Here is a 16,009-nt window from a genome sequence, read left to right as displayed (position 1 = left end):
TTATTAAATTGTTCCAAATGTTTGTGTTTGTTTTATTTCACCTCCTTTATTTATGCTATTAATATATTATTCATTCCCACGAATAAATTTCCTTCCTCCTTCATAAGGGACTTACCACACCAATTAACGCGTGATCCGCTCGAGCTGGTCAGAGATAAAAATCATAATAATAATAAATGTATTATTATTATACATTTATTTCAGATATGTTAGTACAACAATCATATTACGAGCTCTTAAGTAATTAATCTATTCAAGCGTTATTACTTATTAAAAATGGAAGTAAATCGTGCAAAACAGCCGCGCGTGTGTTGTTTTTTTTTTGACATTTTTAACGGCTATTTTGCACGACTTATCCCCGACTGGCTTCACGAAGTAGCAAATTAATTTACTTCCATTTTTACTTATGAGCAACGATCGGAAAAAGGTGTTATAAGTTGTTAGAACCACCGAATATTAATAAACTATTCTTTTTAAATTTCGGATTTCCGGAAACGGTTTTACAGCATCGTAGGACAAAACTACTAACCTAGGAAGTCGAAATTGGATTTTAAAGTATTATTAATGGTGTCATAAAAAAATGCAGTAGATAAGTGACCCTTCACCAAAGTGACCAAAGCAGGGAATAAAATAGTAACGAGAATGGTCACTCTCCGCCCCTCCCTAGCTTTAGATACCGTACCGCGCTCCGCATATTGACGATCACAAAGACGGAACGGCAACAAGGCTGCCAGTGAGCCATTCGCTAAATACAACACGTTGATGTTGAAACTGTTTAAATTTATTTATTACGAACGTACCTTGCTATTATTCACTTCTACCTTGTTATAAATGTCTTTCTATTTATTTATTATGATTGTCCTAAATTGTGCATGTACAGCTATTTATCTTCATCTAAATATAATAAAGAGGAATTTCTTGCGTTAAAAATACTTTTTATTAGATAAAATAACGTTTTTTCCATGATCCAACACTACATGGACATAATAGTTTTACTGACCGGCTTAAAGCAATGCCGCATGCCGTCGATAAGTGTAGTTCCCTAACGTGTACGAGCAAAGGAATGAAATTCACTACCGCCATCTGTGTTTCTCGAAATGTACAATTTGGGAAATTTGGAATATGGAATTAAATATGGAAATAAATTTAATAGTATTGGAAAGATATTCGAAAAAAAAAAATTTATGTTTCTGAAATATTTTTGCAAATTAGAACTTTTTCCATGACCCAACACTACCTATATTGTTAGTAAAAACTTCAAACACACGTACTTAGGCAAATTTAAATTGGACTTCGGAAAATTTCATATTAGTGCATAATTACTAGCTACTTAAGGACTTTAACAATTATAAATAGTTATTAAGCAAATCTTGACTCTAGTTAATACTACAATTATCTTTGAACTTTCCGTAGTTAAAGTTAAAGGGTTAAAAGTTTTAATTGGTTTTGTTAATTTCTTTGATTTCTATAATGTGAATTTACTTGTTTGTAACTTGGTTTTGCTTATCGTTTAGTTACAGTATTATTAGTTGACTTCAAGTTACCTGAAAACAGGTTTTGTTGTGCACCGTCGTTAGCCAAGTGGAGGCTTATAACTTTTTTTTAGATATAGGGTTCTTCTAACAGAGATTTTCTTTACCAAAAATTGATTAACATGTGAAATGTTCTTAACCAAACTGTTTTAACAGCTGCTATTAAACCAATATTCAGTCATTTTTTTGTGGTAGGATTGGTGGTTCTATTAAGGTAGACATTAGGGGGCCTCATGAGCACTTGGGGCCGCGTCTCTTCTTGTGTAGAACTCCGCGCGGGCTTGCCTGCCTGCTACCAACCTGAAATATTACAGACAGACAAACAACTAGTATTTCAACATGTTACACATTTAACTGGTTTAGCTGTACTTATAATGAAGTTGTCATTTATCGTTTCTATCCATTGTTGAATACAAGTGTACTACATTTGATTAATATACCACGTTAGATTATATGTATTTAATAATTACTGTAAAACTAACGTTTTACTCTGTGTAAGGTTACGTCTGAATTCTTATCAAATGTGTTGTTATACATTACAAGATTTAATTCCCTAAAAGTAAAAAAAGCGAAGTGAGACACGCCGGGTACCTCTGACATCGCTGTTTAGTTATTAGAACATAGTCGAGTCGGTCAAGTAAAAGAACGTGCCCCATAAGTGTGAAAATAAAATAAACTAGGATATGAAACTATTTATCTTTTTATGGGACCTGTAAAGGACCCGAAAAGTTGGTTTATTTGAAAAAATAAATATACGCGATGTAAATCCGGAAAAATAGTTTCATTTCCTATGTGTACCTAACAATAGCGAAAACCTAAGAACTCGATAAAATAAACTAATTTTAATAGATATGACGCTCATTTTAATTGAAATAATTTTCGCTTGGACTAAAAACATTTCCTATAATTTAATTTTATATAATTCTCGTTTGTAATAATAGTCTTTATTTTTTATGTTATTTATTCGGGTCAACAAGAGTTTACATCCACAAGAGTTACAATTTAGGAATTATGCTAATTTAGTGAAACTAATTAAGGTTAACCACATTTTACAATTTGAAAAATTAAAAAAGAAAGCCTTGTCCAAACAACGGAATAATTGTATGTTTATCCTTGTGAAGCGAGAGTCTTTGTGTGCCTCGTGCACTCAATGTATCAATTATGTGATAAATATGCAATGAATGTCACAAAACGTAAAATATTGAAATAAATATAATAAAAAATACATAAAATACACTACAAATGAAAATGAAATTATAAAACCGACCTCAAAAGTCATTCATCCCTTAGTTTGCCACCCTATATTTTCTTCAAATTTAAATGGGACCACTTGTGAGATATCCTCTTTCTAACAAAAAAGCCCGCTCTGGGTCGTGGTTGGTTCAGCAGGTGTCCATTGCTGTCCAGCGAGGCAATGCTGCCAGTATAATGGGAACTTTTGCCCCGGGCACGATACAGGGCGGGATTTCTTTTTAAATTAAGTATATTTAACGTGAATCTCACTTTTTTTTGTATTAGATTACCTATTGACGAAGCCTTGTGCTGATCTTTAGGTTATACATTTTATTATTGTTCATAAATGCATTTTGTAAATTTTGGAATAAATGAATTTGAGTATTTTGACAAAAAAGAATCATCCAAATCCGTAGTTAGTGCGTAACATAAGTACATACAAAAAGAAACATACACTCGAATTGAGTACCTCCTCCTTTTTTAGTCGGTTAATAAAACTGTATTACATGAGCGTTAGGTTCAAAATACTTATATGACACATTACACACCCAAATAAATAATAGCTTACAATCGAAAAAGTGGCAGAGTTCTACGAGAAATCAATCTATAGTTGAGTGCATTTTTTGGGTAAATTCCTGAGCACATTTTACATTACAACACTTATCGAGTTCTTAGGTTTTCGCAATTGTTACACATAGGAAATGAAACTATTTTTCCGGATTTAAATCGCGTATATTTGTTGTTTCAAACAAACCGACGTTTCGGGCCCTTTACAGGTCCCATGGTCACGGTTGACTGTTACAACACTTAATCAAGAAAACTGCAAGATGGCGGATATAGAAAAAGTACATGATTACACGCATTATCTTGTTCTACCTTTGAAAATGGTTGGTTGTTGGCAATGGTATCCGAGAGCAACAAAAGAGTATCAGATTATCATCAACGATGTATACTTGTGCATGGTGTTATTTGTACTGATTAACATGATTATAGCCTTGACTGTGAATTTGTACACTGAGTGGACTGCAATTATGGAAAACCTAGTCAAAATCGCCGACGGCCTGCCTCTGATAGTATCTGTGCTCATCGTGGTTTATTTAGCTATTTATAAAAACGAGATGTACGAGCTATTAGACTTTTTGAACAAGGAATTTGTATTTCACTCAGCGAAAGGATTGACTAATACTACGATGTATCAGAGTTACGCGAAGGCGAAGAACTTCGCTTATTTTTATACTGCTTGCACTTTGTTCAGTGTTATTATGTATATTACTTTACCCGTTTTTGTGCATTGTAAGTATTTATTTATTGCTTTGATAGTGTTTAAACTTATACCTGTGTTCTCAAAAATAAATGTCAATATAGTGGGCGCCCCCACACGCGCCTGTTATTACCGTTATCCTTAAGAGGGAGCAGAGGAAAAATTCCTAATCTTCGATTTGATTTTACAGGGGTATATCCACTTTAAAGTTAAAAATAAAATATTGTATTAGTAACTACACGATATATTCAAGCATAGACACTAATCAGAAACATAAAACAATAAAGTTTCCTCGATACATAAAAATTACGAAATGACCTCCAATTTTCACATTTTTTCGATTCATCCTCGAAATGCTACAGGTTATCAGGACAAAAATTAGATAATTAATTATATTCATGCATGATCGGCGAGAACTGTCACTAGGGATTTTTTTAAATCCCTTTAGTTTCAGAGTTATTCCGCTAAAACGAATTTGGTACTTTTAATGCTTTTAAAGCTTTTTACTTTTAAAACTTTTTTGGCATGCTCCCTCTTAAAGCACAGAAAGATTGTTGTTGTTTCTTTCTTTTTCCTTGCGGAAAGGCAAAGGTTTATGGACAGCCTTTAATTTCTACACTAATGTAATTTTATTGATGCCGTTGTATTTCTAGCCAGTCGGTACCTAAGTAAAAAAAGGTTCGAAAACGACAAGAAATCCCGATCATTCGATCGGTACAATAAGTAATTATTTATTGTCGCAATGTGATAGCAACTTTACATACATTTAACTTAGGGGATTCTAATGAACCGCTGAGTTCACAAAGATCCCCTGGGGGATTGGGTTAGGGGATACTGGTGGACTCAACGTGCAAGTTTACTATAGGTACTGATCGAAAACCTTAACCATAAGGATTGTTTTCTTCTAAATAACATAGTTTCTTAAATAAAAGGAGACCATGAAATCGTGGTACACTAGAGTTTACTGTACCACTTGTAATGTAATATTGCAATGTTTTATGCAGTATGGACGAAGATGCCAATCCAACAATGGATCTACATGGATGTCACAAGAGGCCCTACGTACGTCATCGTGTTCCTATTTCATACTGTCGGTCAAGCTTTTATTGGTTTGGCATTTGGGCAGTTTGGTAAGCTCCGAAGTTCGTAATTTAATTATACATTTACTAAACACTATTCGTTAGCCTGTTAGTAAAGGAATTACCTACATCCATTTGCCAAGTTTTGTTTAAATCAGTAAACCGGATTCATCTCCTGATTTGTCAACCTTCGAGGTGGAATATTTTTTTCAAATTTGAATGGGTCCAATACTGAGGTATCTCCTTTCCAACGAAAAACAATCACCGAAATCTTTTTTTATACCTAATGCCAAGTGACGGGACGAACAAGTCGTGCGCCTGGTGTTAAGCGACACGCCTATCCATAACAGTTGAGTAATCAGAGCTTCAAATCGCAAAGATCCTAGACCTGTCACTACGCCAGTCACCCTGAGACATAAGTTCAAAAGTCTCATATGGGACTGTAATTTGTCTGAAAAATACGAAAGGAACATCTTTTTCGCTCTTATTGCATGGACGTAAAGCTTTTTCTTATATTCCGTTTTCGAGGTGATAAATGCGGTAACTCCCCTAAGTAAGATCGTCATAACGGGTCGGTATCAAAATGACTATTTTCAGAAAGACCTTTTTTTAAATGCCAATTGACGGGACGAACAAGTCGGGCGTCTGGTCGTAAGCGACAAGCCTTCCGTAACAGTTGCAGTGCCATTCAGAGCTTCAAATCACATTTGGGCACTGCTACTGCGCCCTTCACCCTGAGACATAAGTTCCCAAGTCCCTTGTGCCTGTAATTTCACCTTACCCTTCCAAACCGGAACGCAGAAATGCTCACTTTAGTACTTGGCTTTTCTAACTGTACGTGATTTTGTCTTTATACGCTGTCAAAGTACTTTTATCTTTACACTTTAAGTGCTTTATTAATGAGCTGACTACGTAACCAGCTTTGTACTCAATAGCACTTTCAGAAAAATCGAGATAAGCAAATCGATGCTATCTCTAAATGTTGTTGACTGTCGGTACCGATCTGAGACTCTTCCTTATCTTCAGTCGTTGTAGTTAGGTTGATTCTTTGCAACGCAGATGAACAGTTTAAAATCGATATTTTCTCTGAAGAAATACAGTTACCAGTCGATACTTCGATTAACTCAGTATGTACCAATATTTTTTTGTAAATGGACTCGAATAAACGTGGTGTCGGCTTGTCATTGCTCCCTCCGTGAGATCTAATACTGGCAAAAAACAACTCTATGTGGTCCTGTGAGATCTTCTGGAAGGGTATATACTGGATACAGGAACTCCTATTTACAATTAAATCACAATATATTCCTTTCACACTTTGTATTGCTACACAAAATCCGAGGAATCACGTGCTTCGAGGCGATTTTTTTAATTTTATATTGCAGGTTTGGTTTTTTTTGGCACTCACGGTTAGAAGAAAATCTTTGCACTGTTCTAATTTCTCGAAAACAATGGGTGAGTTATCGTGATTAAGTGCCCGTTCAAAGCCATAGTTATGAACTTTTGAATCCAGTATGTCAAACAAGTCATTGATAATAAGTAGCATATTAGCTATTGCGTCTACGCCTTGGAAAGCAAAGTAGTTTAAGTTCATTCTTGCAAAATAGCAATGCTGTTGCTACGCTGCGGCTATACCTATAGTTGGGCGGCTAGTTTTACCTTCATAACGTTTTGCTTAAATTGAATGTGTGTAATGCGTAATTTGTTTGCTAAATGAAATTGTTCTTTTTCCTGCAATTCTTGTAATTTTTTTATGTATTCCCATTCAACCTTACTTACAACCTTACTACTACATTCTGCCCTTATTACAAAAGTTGCGATTTGCTTTGTTTTATGTAGTAACCTATAGCTTGTCTTTAAATTATTTCAATTAACTTTATAAATGAACTTTTCCAGGAGTATTCTTTGTAGCGAACGCAATTCTCATCTGCGGGCAGCTAGATTTACTCTGTTGCTGTCTACGCAATGTGCGCTATACCGCATTGCTGCAGCACGGTGTGCCCCATGCCGCATTGGCTGCGGCGTACAAGGACATATTAAAGGACGAGCAGCATAATTATATCTATAACAAAGCTGAGATGACTGAATCTGCATATCATTTCGATCGGCAGATGGTATGTTATTGAGAACACAATATTCTTTTTTTCTTTGATTCTTGATCGCGTCTTGGTCGTACCTATGTAGGTTTTTTATGATAGCAAGTGACGAGAGACACAAGTTGTGCGCCTATAATAGTATTTGACAAGACCTATGCGCCGGTAGGTTCATCAGCACTCAGGACCCTCAACACCGGAACGCACTAATGTTCACATTACTGCTTGGTGGCAGAAATAGGCAAGGTAGCAGTACTTCACTTCACTAAGGTACATATATTATCTCACAGAAAACCGTCACCTTTTTGCATCGACGTACTATAATATGTTATACGTTACGTCACTGCCTTTATGCCATTTTTCGGGTGATTGAGACTTGATAATATCACGGGAAAGTTACCATCGTGCCCATTTACTAAAGTTTGGATCATTGAATGTGAAATAGGCGGTGTCATGAAGCTCAATGGAGTTAGTTTATAGTATTAGTTAGTGTATAGTATTCTTTTGGCTTGATTCCAGTTTCTTCGTTTGTCGGATCAGAGGACCCAATTTGGTAAGTAAGAGCCAAAATTGAAGATATGGTATGTATAACGTGACCACTATTTTCTTCCCTCAGAGAGGGACGCTTGAATTTTACTATTGTTTTAAAAATAAAACACAAGCTAGTGGAAATGTATAAATATAAAAAAAAATTAAAAAGAACTTAACAAGAACAAAAAATTAAAAACTTAGCTTATCTTTTATAGTCTGTTGATGACAGGCTGGCGTTAAATAATTTTCGTTATCGCTCCATTTTTTTAACGTGTCACGTGTATCCTGTTTTGGCAAAGCGGGATATTTACAAGTATTTTGGGGGCAGCGGGACCCGAAGTTTAAAAGCGGGACTGTCCCGCTCAGTATGGTGACCGTGACCTTCAATTTTAAATAATCGCGCACAAAGATACGGTGTGCAATGGACCTAACATAAAATTTCTTATTCTATAATAGATATTAACAGTGAAGAGTTCGACGAGGCAACATCCTTCGCCCTACGAGACTGTGCGAGGATCTATCGTACCATCAACGCTTACAAAGATCGCTTCGAGCGGTTTGTATCGCCGCTGCTCGTGTTGCGCGTGATTCAAGTCACCTTGTACTTGTGTACGCTGCTGTATGCTGTATCCTTGGTATGTGGGAATCTTTTTCTGCTATATCTGCCACAGATTGGAGAACAATCATGCCAGCATCGAGTTGAATCACATGGATGAAATATTTTACCTAGTACTATTAGTACCTATGCTGATTAGGTGCAAACGACGTTATTGCCGTCGTAGCCATGACTTTCATATTCATTTTTCAATAAAAACCAGTTAATTAATTTATACAACAAATATTAGGAGATAACAATTGTTCTCTAGCTAAGGGACACTATCGTCATCGATATCAGTTCATAGTTCCTCACAAAAAACAACGTCTTGGACTTGGCATTTATCTGTTACAGAAATTCGATATGGCAACTGTGGAGTATTTAGGCGCTGTCATTTTGGACATGTTCATCTACTGCTACTTCGGACATCAGATTACTTTACAGGTAACGTAACAGATATGTTACAATTATACGCTAGTAAAAGAGTTTCAGTAATTTTTAGCTCGTTTAGTTAGTTTATGACTGCAACGTGGCGTACGCGTGTCACATACAACAGTGGCGTTGCAACTGCGCCTCTAAATATTTTATGAAATATAATAGTGGCGCGGTTACAGAGCTTCTATAATCGTTTAATTTGAAGGCGCCCTAAGAACAGAACCTTACGTTTACTTTTCATAAATGTGTAGGGACTCTTAATTTAATTTGCACATTTTTCAAAAAACGAATTAACATTACATACGTGCCATTTTTGGACGCAAAAACGACTATTCGATTTTCTAACTTCAAGCTTTTGAGTCATTCGAATTTTCCGGAAAAAGGCGAACGAAATTTAGTCTGTTAGGCTGATTGCACATGGCGCCGTAACAACAGTGGCAACGCGGAGCCGCAGTTGTAGTCGCCCTTGTATTTTTTTTCACACTTTCATACGCGCACCGCGGGGCGGTGGCGTTAGGGCGCGTTCCCACTATGTCGTGACGACAGATTGTCGTGCAGTTTACAGTGTCGTAGCTTGTATATTTAAATGAAGTTGTTCACATATAGCACGACATGATTAACTCTCGTTCACGATTTTTTATCGTTACAACGACAAACTGTCGTCACAGTGGGAATAGCAAGAACGACAATCGTCCAGCGATAATAAAACGTGACGACATAGTGGGAACGCGTCTTGCAACTTGCAACCGCGGCGGCGAGCGCTGCCGCAATTGTCTACTACTGTACGATTTCAGTTGTATACAATATAGTTCAATTGTATACGCTTCTTTATTAAGATTCCGATTGATATTTTTTACCTTTTGCGAGGTTTAGGACTATAGTAAAACAAAAACTTTATACTAAAGGTTATTATACAACTTCTGCGTACTTGGATGACAAAAATCCGTGGTGGTGACCCGTTTAGCTCTTGCTAGGTACTCTCAATCTAATATGTTTAAATTAAATATTGTAATGATAAATGTATTCAAATGTTTCTTGCTCATTCTACTCAGGTGAATCTCACCTTACGAATAAGCAGTAGAGTTTAATAAGTATGATGATTACAAGTGCAATTTAGTTACATATGAAATAAAGATTATTTAAATTTGGTCAACTTCCGTAAAAATCGAATAACTCAGACGCTTGGATACAATATATCTAATTTAATACAGCAAGTTACAAAACAAGGTACTCACTACATTCAGGCGGACCGCGTGTCAAAAGCAGTATACCAAAGCCCGTGGCACACGATGGGTGTGAAACCGAGGCGGCTACTTCTAAATGTCTTGCTTTCGAATAAGCGGCCAGTCGTCGTACGCGCTGGCTCCTACTTACGTATGGATCTGCATACCTACATTCTTGTAAGTTTATCCAAACTTTATTAAATACTCATGCTTTAAAAAAACGTCAATGTGGCTACATTGACGTTACGTAACGGGAGTAAAGTGCATCCTATGCCGGGTGCACGAATCTTTCACTTGTGTTTTTCGCTTGCTTACGTGACTCGTTTCGCGCATACGCAAAGATCTGCCTTGTGCGCGTAGGTGCCCGCCGCTTGCTTTGCCTTGCGTGTGTTTGATATCTAGCATGAAAGACTGTGTGTCACTCGTGCCGTTCGCGGCGAAGACACACCATTGCGCATTGATTGAAAGGGTCTTTAGCAGGGCCAATAAAATAAATTTTTGCACTGTTCTTGAGTCAGTTGACTGAGTGGAGTTTGTGTCAAATTACTCTGAGGGTTGTAACAATTTCATAGATGCGTTTACACGTATTTTAACTAACAAATTTGACACCAGTTTTCCTAAAAAAAACTGTGAGTCGAAAAACTACGAAATCCACTGACGTCATTAAAATGAAAATGTTACTATTTGACCTTTGAGTTTACCTAAAGACTAAGTTTCCTTTCAACACTGATTTGAAAACATTTGCTGATGACTTATTCGTGCGATACTGTAGCTTAATAAAACATAAGGGCATTAAATATTACACTCGTTTAATAAACAAAAATCCAAATAAGAGTAAATGCATGTGGCAAGTAATAAACCCAGAGCTCAACAGGACGAGTAACAACGTTATCGATTACATAGACTTAGTCAGAGACGTTAACGGTCTTCCGTTCGTCTCCAAACATCAATTAATTGACGCGTTAAATAAGGAATTTATAACAGCGGCGACACTATCTTGCGCCCCTGCACCTGGGGGTCTACTCTCGATCTCCGTCCGAAACAATTACTGCCAAATAAGCAATACTTGACCAAATGAAAAGACGCGTGATGCGAATGAAGCTTCATACTGGATACTTGTCTTTTAATTTTGTCGAATATTGCTAATTTGACAGTAATTGTTTCGGACGGAGATCGAAGGTAGACCCCCTGATACCTGGAGCGCAATGTAAACATTGTCAGATTTCGCGTCAGCCTGCGATAGTTCCTTACGACTTGTACCCTTTACTCCAAATGAAGTGGAAAATATTCTAACTGTACAACAAAACACATTGCCCAAAAAAAACTATTTTTTGGGGCACTGACGTGTATGATATTTCAGTAGGAGTGTTAAGATTTGCATGCACGTCTTTATGCTGGATCGTATCCGAACTATTTAACTGCTGCCTAAAGCAAGGAATGTTCCCACTCGCACTGAAAAAAGTGAAAATATCACCGCTCTATAAAGGTAAAGGTTCGCGGGCAGCCATAAAGTCCTACAGACCTATTTCACCAGTCCCAGCGATTAGTAAAAATATTAGAGGTAGGGAATAAATTTAATAAAACGTTATTGTCCTTTTGGATACCACGCAACGTCTTGTCAGATAAACAATATGCCTATAGGCAGGGCAAGTCTACTACCGACTCTCGTACTAGACGAGAAGTGGTCTGGCGTGTGTTGAGTGCCCGTGGGGCTGCGCAGCATGTTGCTGTAGTGTGTTGTGACCTCTCGCGCTTTTGACACAGCCAACCATTCTCTTGTCTCTATAAAACTACAGCATTACGGAATACGCGGACCGGCGCTTGAACTATTGGTTTCATTCTAGAGTGAAAGAACGCAGATTGTAGTTGGAGAGAGTGGGCGTATAAAATCGTCTGAAATGAAAAATTTACTAAGCGTACCTCAAGGCTCTTGCCTGTCTAACACCTTATTTAGTATCCTTTTAAATGACCTTCTTCAAGCGATCGAAGGAGCTGATATTTTATGTACACTGATGACGTCACCGCAGTTGTCACTGCGACTAACTTACATGAATTTGAGAGTAACCTCTGTATCGTGGTTCAGCGACTGTGTTCGTGGTTCCATTCGAATGGACTGGCCCTAAATAAAGAGAAAACGTGTTTTATGCGCTTCAGCCTTAATGGTCACTCCCCACAGGCAGTAGTAGTTAGCGTGGGTGACTCTAGCATTAAGCAAGTGACATGTACTCAACTGTTAGGATTTACAATCGACAGTGCGCTCAGATGGGACACACATATCGAGGAGCTGTGACCAAACTAGGCAGAGCGTGTTTTGCATTGCGTCGTCTTGCGAACACTGCGACTGAAGGCGTCGTTAGGACATGCCACTGCGCCACAGTGCACTCCGTTCTAACATATGGATCGGAGCTGTGGGCAAACACTGTCGATTGGCACAGAGTATTCGTACTCCAAAAGCGTGCGGTTGGTGCAATGGCGGGAGTACCTGATAATGTATCGGCGCGTGACTATTTTAAAAAATACCAAATTATGACCCTTCCCGGCTTACTAATACAGCAAATAGCTACCTTTGTCCATAACAACTTAGAAAAGTTTCAGCGTAATAGGATTAACTCGAGGTATGCACTACGCAGCAACACACTCTTTAACGACATTAAAAAGATTCCGTCCAAATTAACCAAGTCAGAACAGTCTGTTTACGTAATAGGAACATTAGTATACAATAAGATACCGTATGACATCAAGGATGCAGCTTCACCGTTTAGTTTTAAGATTAAGTTGAAGAAGTTGCTACTAGAAGAACAATTCTATGACTTTAAAGAATTTCTTAATTCGTAAAATCAAACGTCACAATGTAATTTCTATCGTATCATGATTTATCTTTGATTATTTGACATTGTACTCATTTTATTATTTTTTTATTTTTAAAACATGTAATATAATGTAAATGTGACTTATAATAATATATTGTAAATGGAATGCTACGTACTGGTTTATTTTAAAATTAATCGTGAATGACTTAAAATGTAATATTGATGTAACGTCCATTTTACAAATGTTGAATGGTATTGATAACTGACATGTAACGTATAAATATTGTTACCAATAAATAATTTAATTTAATTTAATTTCATGTTTGATATTTCCACGCAAGCAACAGGGAACGTTTGCGGAGGACAGCACCACTGGCCAATCACAGAGCAACAGAGTCCACGCGTCCAATAAAACCGAAACAAAGACAAGGCGTTATGCATTACAGATCGCTAGTCAGTCCCGTCCCTCACGCACCAACCGTCCTCGCCGGCGAGGTCGCAGAACCCCTCATTTCAGCACGTACACTGGTAGATTCTCTCCTACAGCACGCCCTTCTGGCGGAAGTCTCCAGTAGCGCCCTGAGCCGAGGTCCGTGCCCACTTGGGCGCCCTCAGGCCCGCTACTTAGCTTTAAGTTTATTTTAGGGGTTATGAGCCTTCAGCTCGCCCTTTTCTCCGGTGGCGCAGTCAAGGCCATCAGCGGCCAACTGCAAAATCGTGCACCCGGCATTATTAATCCCTACGGAGTAAAAAAGTAACTAATTTTTAAATTACATCGAGTGAACGAACTCAAACAGTCAGTAGTATGCTCGGTTTTAGTTCCGTGCTTTTTCCGCATCGGTGGCGCCATAGTATTTTCCCGCGTTAGTTGTATCTGTCTGGTTGAATAAAAAAAAAATACCGCGAAAACGTCCGAATTTTGGTTCGTAACTTGGAGGCTAAGCTTGGAGGATTAATTTTCTTGTAGAGTGAAAACGATTGAAATATCTTTTTTTCTCGCAATTGAAGTGAAAAGTTTTCACCTCAGAGACTAAACATACATATTGGCTCGTTCTAGTCCCTCCGTATTGTTAAAAGAAAAGATCACCTAAGTCCGGTATTAATTCACGTCATTCAAATGTCGATATGTACACTTCAGGGTAATCTTATCGATATACCACGTTCCTTCCTTCTTCCAGGGAAGTACTGCCACCTTAACTATTTGTGCCGCGAAGCAGTAATGTGAGCAACTGTGTTTCGGTTTAATGTTGCTGGTGAAATTACAGGCACATGGGACTTGTCAACTTATCTCTCAGGGTGGATGGCGCAGTGGCAGTATCCCTAAGATCTTTGCGGTTTAAAACTTTGAGTGGCACTTCAACTGCTATAGGTGGAATATTTTCTTCAAATTTAAATGGGACCACGTCTGAGAACCTCTTCCTTTTTTTATTTCGGTTAAAAATAAGCTGTGTTCCGTTCTCGAGGTTTACAAACGTGCCGCCTGGAATAACATTGTTTCAGTGTGAATAGTAAAATATTCTTATAACCTTTAAACGGCGGGCGTAATAACTTGTTTTTTACGACTAAAACAGTTTTTTAATGCAATCTAAGCTAGGTGCTATGGTTCTATAATATAATGCCGTTGGAATAAGTTTATTCCACCGTGGACAGTAAAACACCCTTATAACTTTGAAATGGTGAGCCGACTAAATCTAGTTTTTTACGATTAGAACTGATTAAATGACGTTTTACTCGACTAATTTTTCTACTTAAGATGGTAGACTTCCTTATTCAGCGTGACTAGCCTAGAGTTTTTGTGAAACCTTATTAGTCAGGTAAAACTTCCCGCACTCTGCTTCTAACTCCTGTAATATCCGCGTGGACGCGACATTTCACAAAATTACACATTTCATTATATCAAATTTATACGCGTGTTTGTGCCTGTGCAATGAACAGTTTTCTTTCTTTCTTTAAGAGTGAACACAAGGAAAATAGATTTAGTCGGTCCGCCGTTCAAGTTATAAGGGTGTTTACTGTCCACGCTGGAAAAGGTTATTCTAGCGGCACCGTTCGTCGAACTCGAGAATCGCAGCTCCTAAGGTCTGGTTGCACCCAGAAGTCGTGAATTAGACGGTTCTAGTCATTGACTTACAATTATATGGACGTCGGGTCCGCGCTAAAAAGTGTCCGCACTTGTAAGGCGCTAAAATCGTATACAGAGCGCTACCTCCGCTTTAGTCTTCATTTGTTCTACTGACAGCGCGATACTGCGATGACATTACAATTTAAATTTCGAATAGGTTGACTTGTGACATTTTTTTCGTGGTTTTTGTATTAGACCCGTCGTCCATTTATTTGTAAGTCAATGGTTCTAGTCGTAAAATTTTAGAATTAGGCTCAATTTATATTGCGGCTGAACGGGACGGTAGCGGATTTTTGTAACGATACTGTACCTAGCATATTGAACTTTATGGTTAATTGTGTAGCGTACTAACTGGATACGAGCTTGTTGCTTAGTCGCCCTTTACTCAGAAGATACATCAGTCATCTAAAATTTTGAGGGTTGAACTACACTTATCAACACTTAATTTCGTTGCAGATTATCAAAACATCATTTTCATACTACACGCTGTTGGTTAATGTTAACGAGAAGAAACATGAAAATTAGTCAAGGTTTAATACCTATCAATTCTTGTCGTTGAAATACACTCCGCACCAAGGTTTTTGCTTCCTCCCCAAGTGTTTGGCAAAGGAATGGTATACATCCATTGACTTACAAATAAATATACATCGTATAAATTATTTATGGCTAATGAATACAAATTTTTTGACACACGCACCATCGTCGTTTGGCGTTAGGTGTGATTATAGCCGTCTAGTTTTAATTTAAAAATAAATCTATATTTTTACTAGCGATATTGTAATAGCACCTAATTTAGAAGAAACAAAAAATGATTTTGCTTAAATGTGTGCTGTACAGTGTCAATTTTGCTTAAAAGTGTAGTACAATGTGTGTTTAGGCTTACACAGCTACTAGAAATAAAAGATAAAAAAAAATCGGAAAGTATTTTATTTAAGAAATTAATATACAATTCTTGTTCATACATCAGTAAACGTTGGTTAAGATACGGCCGCGGGCCAAGCGGGTCAGTCTAAAACTTTTAGCAAAAAAATAACAATCGGGGCTTAGCGTACTTTGCTTGCTACACTTAATTCCATACTTAAGGGTCGTCAGACATGT

At 37.5% G+C, this 16,009-nt stretch overlaps 1 protein-coding gene across 1 annotated transcript; it reads left to right on the top strand.

Moving 5' to 3' along the window:
• Positions 1–3,547: 3,547 nt before the first annotated feature.
• Positions 3,548–15,482, top strand: LOC113226262 (putative odorant receptor 85e). The gene is given in 7 exon segments (XM_026458826.1): positions 3,548–4,058; positions 5,031–5,156; positions 6,999–7,271; positions 8,183–8,361; positions 8,676–8,765; positions 10,001–10,156; positions 15,368–15,482. Coding segments are annotated over 7 exon segments (1,359 nt in total). The 5' UTR covers positions 3,548–3,592; the 3' UTR covers positions 15,437–15,482.
• Positions 15,483–16,009: the final 527 nt, after the last annotated feature.

Source organism: Hyposmocoma kahamanoa, unplaced genomic scaffold (assembly GCF_003589595.1).
Source record: "Hyposmocoma kahamanoa isolate Upper Pololo Valley unplaced genomic scaffold, ASM358959v1 185, whole genome shotgun sequence".
Taxonomy (NCBI): Eukaryota; Metazoa; Arthropoda; class Insecta; order Lepidoptera; family Cosmopterigidae; genus Hyposmocoma; species Hyposmocoma kahamanoa.
This window is presented reverse-complemented; position numbering and strand designations above follow the sequence as displayed.